The sequence below is a fragment of the Corvus brachyrhynchos genome, unplaced genomic scaffold, assembly GCF_000691975.1.
Source record: "Corvus brachyrhynchos isolate BGI_N302 unplaced genomic scaffold, ASM69197v1 scaffold525, whole genome shotgun sequence".
Lineage (NCBI taxonomy): Eukaryota > Metazoa > Chordata > Aves > Passeriformes > Corvidae > Corvus > Corvus brachyrhynchos.
Window position 1 is genome coordinate 446,578 of NW_008238341.1, and position 6,376 is coordinate 452,953.

Sequence of the window (6,376 nt, forward strand, 5' to 3'; positions counted from 1 at the left end):
TGACTGACTGGCAGCCGTGCATCCTGATGCCACCTGCAGGTGCTTCCCAGTTCCACCATGGATACTTTTGGGAGTTTACATCACCTGGATCCATATTGGAGGATATCCAATGTCCACCTGGGATCCTATTGGGCCCTTGGGACTGCACTCAGTTCGGAGCTAGAGGTTCCTCCTCTTGCTAGCCAGCATTCCTACAGACACCCATCTTTCCTGCATAACGTTCCTTTTCTGAAACACCAACCATGGCACTGTACCTCTTTGCTCTCCTTGTCCTTTTCCAGGATAATTTGCTGGATTTTTATCTGTAAATCTTGCTCATGTTTTGCTTCCAGCTCCTTCGTGTGCTCCTGCAGCAGCTCTGCCTGCAGCTCCTGGAGCTTCTCTAATTGCTCCTACAGGGAGACACCGAGGTATTAAAGGAAGTGTGTTAGCAGCAGGGCAAGAAATAAACCTCCTGTGTACATTCACTCACAAAAAAATCACAAAAGAGATCTCCTCTCCATCCTTTCTGCATTATGGATATGGACACACCAACAGTGGGCTCTGTAGGTTCAGGGATCTCAGCTACTGCACATCCCCAGTCCAGGTGCCACACTGGCTTGCTTGGGACTGCCATCATATCTACCCAGAGAAAGATTCCAAATCCACCTGGTTTATGTGCATAAATATTTCTGTACCTGCAACATCTGATTCCTCTGTGCCATCTCCTGACTCTTTTCTGACAAGCTCCCGAGAGCAGCCAACAGCCCTGCAAAAGTGAACGGAGCCTCGTTCTGTGGGGTGCTCACACACCATATTATGGATATCAGGGAAACCTTCTTCATGAAAAGGATGGTCAGGCACTGGAACAGGCCACCAGCCCTGAAGTGTTCAAAAAGTGTGAGGCTGTGGCATGTGGGAACAGTGCTGGCTTAATGGCTGGACTCAGTGACCTTGGAGGTATTTTCCAGCCTAAAAATTTCCATGATTCTGTGGTTTTCTCCCCAAGGAGTGGCTCATGCTGGACTTTCTCCTCTACGGCTGGCTTGCTAGGACATCCCACATTCCCAGCAGGGATGCCCAGCAGGACACAGACCTTTGCCAGAGGTGCTCAGGTCCATCCCTGCGCTGTCCAGGAGCTGCTCCACACCCTCCAGCCAGGACAGGGGACCACGTGCCATGTCCACCACTGCTGCCCTGATGGCTGAGACAGAGGGATCCAGGCACAACACCTCCAGCTGCCCCAGCTCCCCTCGCAGGCTGGCGCTGCTGCAGGGGCTCCTCAGGCAAGCCTGGAACAAATGGAACCAGAGGGGAACAAGCCAGTCTCCACTGCCAGTGGCCTTCAGGGACTGGCAAATGACACAACATCTCTGAACATCTCAGGCCAGGTTGGACAGGGCTTGGAGCAACCTGGTCCAGTGGAAGGTGTCCCTGCCCATGGCAGGGGCTGGAATGGGATGGACTTTATGGAGAATCTGACAAACTCCTGGGAACAACTACATGAACACTTTGGGATGATGCCTTGCTTCAGGATTGTATCTTTACTCTGACCTATCCTCAGGCCAACAAAACACCCTGTGCCACAATCTCCCAGCTACCACTTGGTCCTCAGTATTTAAAAGGCTGACCTGGAGCTTCTGCAGGGAGTTCTTGAACACCTCGATGTTTGCAAACACCTCCTTCTCCTGTGCGAGCCTGGAGCTTAATTCCTTCTGCAGACTCTTCTCTCTCTCATGACTTTGCTGGTTCTCATCAGAGATCTGCCTGACCTTCTCTATCACCTGGAAAAAGTGGGTGAAGAAAGATGAGGATAAGGCTCATCCTGTTTTCCAGCTGAGGATGGTCTCAGAGAGCAACAACTGAGACTTGCTGCACACTGGCAGTCACATCAGGCTCCTGGGCGTGTCTGACTGACTCCCTCCAAGCTTTGGGAGACAAAAAGGACTGTGTTCCCTTCACGTCCTTAACCTGGGACAGCCACAGCACAACTCCTCCTCTGAAGAAGCTTGGATGCTCTGGCCTCATTGCACATGGAGCACGTCCCACGGCCACTCTGCCGCGGCCGCCTTGAGCCACTCTGGGTGTTGGAGGCATCGAACATCTCTGTGAACCGATGCCCAAACTCACCTGCTGCTCTGTCACAGATTCCCCTGTGCTGCCTGCTGCTGATGGAGAACAGACTTGCATCACTCGGGTCTTGAAGGACTCCAGCTGCAGCAGGGATCAGCACATGGAAACAAACATCACCGATCATTGATAGCTGCTCTGCTGATCACTGATGATCAATATCTAGCACGATGTTATCTGCAAGGGCTGTCCCTGCCCAGGGCAGCATTATGCAGGCACTGAGGAGGGTTTGTGTGGTTCCCAGACAGCGTAACTAAGATCACAGATTCCTTTTCTGTATCCTATTAAACTGCTCCGTTGTCCATGCTGCCCACACAAATCCTGTGGATAAGCCTTTTATACTTCACCCAATGACAAGGTAAGTCCCGTGCTAGGGTATGGTGCTTAGGACTCTGGGTTTCCATTTCCACAGCACGTCCTTCCCCGTGGGAAGCCGCATCCCTGTGCTGCCCATGGCCCCAGTGGTGATGTTCCCATCCCTGCCATTCCCTACCTGCTCCCCGGCTCGCTGCAGGTCAGATCGCAGCAGGCGCTCCCTGCGCCCCATCTCCCGCAGCTGCCCCGCCTGCTGGGACCAGGCTGCCTTCAGCTCCTCCTCTGCCTGCAACGAGAGCTTTGGCATCTCAGAGTGACATTCAAAACCCTACCACGGGCATTTCAACCCTAACTATCCACTGTTCCCATCAGACAGCTCCAGCTTTGGAGTACCAGGAGGCAGGCAGCAATCCTGTAGCAGGGAGTGGGGTTGCAGCATCGACCCCTCCCGGCATTTTGCCTGGGTTTGGTCCCTGGGATATTGACCATCCTTGACTTCCTCACCCAACACCCACACAGGGCACTCTGCTATCTGAGTTATTTTCCTTCTTCCCTCAGGGTCCACGGCAGAGCTCAGGACAGCTGGACGTCCTGCCCATCCAGCCTGAGCTCCCAGGGATTGCTGGTCCTCGCCCCACCCCTCTGGGATGATGGGACCTGCCCCCTCTGTGTGTCCCGTGCAGCCAGCTGCGTACCTTGGCTTTCTCAGCCAGTTGCTTTTGGACACTCTCATGCTTCCGGATCTCCCCCTGCAGCCCCTCCAGGTCCCGCTCCAGCTCCTCGATGCGCTGCAAGAGCCCGGGGAGGGCGGGGGTCTCACCAGGGCAGCTGGGCATTGCCCCTCTGGATCACCTCCACCGATAAGCAAGATTTTCTCCCCATCTAACTCACTTTGTTTACCCTGGAATTCTCTTCTAGCCTATGTTTACTGTGGTTATATCAGCTTACAAGTGGAATTCCAATCTGATTTCTGATCACAACCCCCCCAAGCCCCCTCTCCCCCGCCCTCCCCTTCACACTGTAACTCAGCATTACAAATCCAACAGAGTTTACACTTCCCCAGGACCTTATGCCCATTATGTGCCTTTCAGGACAGGAGCTGAATTCCAAACAACTCCCTTACAATGCCCAGTTAATTGTTCCCTCACTGATGCACTCCTGCAGCCAACTGCTTACCCCAAATGACTTCCGACTCACCTTTCTGCAGGAGATTAGTTCCTGCTCTCCGAGTTCGCGCTTTGTTTCTTCTTTAATTCTTGAGCACTAGAAGGAATGGCAACCAAGGAAAATAACCATCAGGGCAGTGCAGGCATTGCTCCTGCTTCGAATGGGACACTGGCACAGGCTGCCCAGGGCAGTGGTTGAGTCACCATCCCTGCAGGGATTTAAAAGACACTTGGGGACATGGTTTAGTGGTGGCCTTGGCAGTGCTGGGGTAATGGTTGGACTCAGTGATCTTAGAGGTCATTTTGAAACACAGAATTTTCAAAGAAACACAAAGATTTAGTTAGAAGGTTAGCTGCGCTGAATTTAGTTAAAATAGAATAGAGTTTAGGCCTGGTTAGAATCAATTAAAGGTTAATAGTTAGTTAAGAAGAGCTGGACCTGAAATGAGTTTTCAAGATGTGAGTAACTGATTACTAAATAACTGATTACCTGTCACTTTTATGTTGGTTTAGTTGTGCTTAGAATGAGAAACAGAAACATTGATAAATAGATTTAGGGAACGTAAACAATTGTCAATTTTCTCCCCATCTGAGAATCTATTCAACAGTCACGCAAAGAGGAACTGGAAGGTCACCAAAAGTAATCTGTATTGTCAAAACCCAGGAAGGCAGAAAGGTCAAATCGAGGAAGACTACTTTTACTTCATCTTTGAGACCACCGACTCAATTCAGAGCACACACTACACATGCTTAATGACATTTAAGCTCATTTCCATGTGAAGCGGAGAATGGGAGGTGTTAATGTTATACATAAGCATCTGTATTTTGAATATTCAGAACTCTTGTAGATAAACAGACTCTGTATTAGCTTGTACGTTTGCACTGTGTATCAGGGAATTATCCTGCGCAGCTGCCTGGCGCTGGAATAAACATACACTTTCTAACTCTAAACTGTTAGGGAGTCTTCGTCCGTCTCATTTGGGTGTCAATATTAGATCCATACCCATATTTTGGTAATTCAGTTTCCAACCTCATCGATTCTAGGATTCCCTGTCAGTCCCTGTGCTCTCCTGGCACACTGCAGCCAACAGAGCCTCTGCCCTTATCATGCTGCCGGCGCAGCTCTGCCCGTTGAGGAGGAGCTGCACATGCAGAGGAACAAGCTGCTGCACAAGCCACTTTCCTTAAGGAAAAATCCAGGCCGGGCCACAGGGAGCCCCACGGCACAGGGGTGACAGGGTTTCCACAGCTCCTCGGGAGGATCTTGGCAGGAATATTTTGTGTGTACAAACAACTACTGCGCTCACAGGAATCCAGGGCACGTGGGACCTGATGCAGAGCAAGGAGGGAGATCCAGCTGGGGAAGGATCCGTAGGCATCGTGGCACACCCAGCCATGGCCATGGGACCATCACCACTATACCCCAGCCATACAACTGCTACCATCCCCACCAGAGGGAAGCACAACCCTTCTCACCTGCTGTCCCACCTTAATCCCCATGTCAGACCATAAACTACGGAGCCCCTTGTTAGTGCTGCCAACCTTGGCTGAAACCACGGCCAGCTGATTGTCCTTTTCTCGGTTTTCCTTCTTCAGTTTTTCAATCTCTTGCTGGAGCTGCTGGGTTTTCTGGTCCTTTTGCAGGAGTTCCCTTTGCAAGCTGCTCACCAGACCTGAGGAAAACAACTCTGGTCAGAGGTCACCCAGATGTGACATTTAGATGGGATATTGGGATTCTTCCCTGTGAGGGTGGGCAGGCCCTGGCACAGGGTGCCCAGAGCAGCTGTGGCTGCCCCCGGATCCCTGGAAGTGACCAAGGCCAGGCTGGGGCTTGGAGCAGCCTGGGATAGTGGAAGGTGTCCCTGCCCAGAGCAGGGGGTGGAATGAGGTGGTCTTTAGGGTCCCTTCCCACCCAAACCATTCTGGGATTTGATGATTTCTACAAGCCACTGGGAGTAATTCGTTACCTGTACAGTTTGGCCAGTGCTTGCTCCTTATCCAGAGCCAGTCCCAAACTGCTTCATGCCCTGACCCAGAGCTCCAGGGACACAATACCTGCAGTCAAAGCCTGGTTCCTCTTCAACTTCTCACTTTCTCTCTGCAGCTTCCCGATCTCCAGGTCTCTTTCACGGAGGGAATGGCTGAAAACCTGGCTTGAGCCTCTCTGCAGGTCATTGATCTGCAAAACACAGATTCACCTGTGTTCCTGACCAGATCATTCACTGACTCTGCTACAGCCCCTTCAGAGAGGGACATCTGGCGCTTCTGGTTTGGTGGGATTGCTCTTTAGCATCTTCAAATACCGCCTTAAAAGGAAGGAAGGAAGGAAGGAAGGAAAGAAAGGAGGGAGGGAGGGAGGGTGGGAAGGAAAAAACCTCCCTCCCTCATTTCCCTTGATTGCAGACACACAAATGCCCCCTGCCCAAACCTGGGTGTCACTCTACAAACACACCTGTACCAGAGAGGTGTTTTCCATGCTCAGTGCCTATTGAAGCCTCTAGTACCTGTTCCCTCAGGGCTTTGATCTCCTCAGTTTGGGCTCCCAGCTCTTGGTTGAAGGTGAGCAGCTTCTGGGTCAGCTCAACCTCATTCCTCACTGCTGCCTGGGCCAGTTTCTTTGCCATGGCTGCGATCTCCTCCTGCAGGTCTCTTATCACCACATTTTTTCCCTTTGACTCTGTTTCCAAACCAGAGAGGTGACCCATTTCCTTCTCCAGCAGCTTCTCACCCTGTGGGCAGATTCAGGTGCCACTGCCAGTCTGCAGACACAGAGACTCCCCACCCCC

The 6,376-nt window shown here is 51.7% G+C and overlaps 1 protein-coding gene across 1 annotated transcript in view; it reads right to left on the bottom strand.

Annotated features, from left to right (window-relative positions):
* The window catches only part of FHAD1 (forkhead associated phosphopeptide binding domain 1), an 18,172-nt gene that overhangs the window by 7,910 nt on the left and 3,886 nt on the right, over positions 1–6,376 (bottom strand). The window contains exons 4-14 of the mRNA XM_017735080.1: positions 6,095–6,319; positions 5,646–5,769; positions 5,133–5,263; positions 3,622–3,687; positions 3,120–3,212; positions 2,603–2,710; positions 2,110–2,193; positions 1,611–1,763; positions 1,076–1,271; positions 678–748; positions 255–392 (exon numbers count right to left, since the gene is read on the bottom strand). Coding sequence (XP_017590569.1) covers positions 255–392; positions 678–748; positions 1,076–1,271; positions 1,611–1,763; positions 2,110–2,193; positions 2,603–2,710; positions 3,120–3,212; positions 3,622–3,687; positions 5,133–5,263; positions 5,646–5,769; positions 6,095–6,319 — 1,389 coding nt within the window. The remainder of the gene's footprint in view (positions 1–254; positions 393–677; positions 749–1,075; positions 1,272–1,610; positions 1,764–2,109; positions 2,194–2,602; positions 2,711–3,119; positions 3,213–3,621; positions 3,688–5,132; positions 5,264–5,645; positions 5,770–6,094; positions 6,320–6,376) is intronic.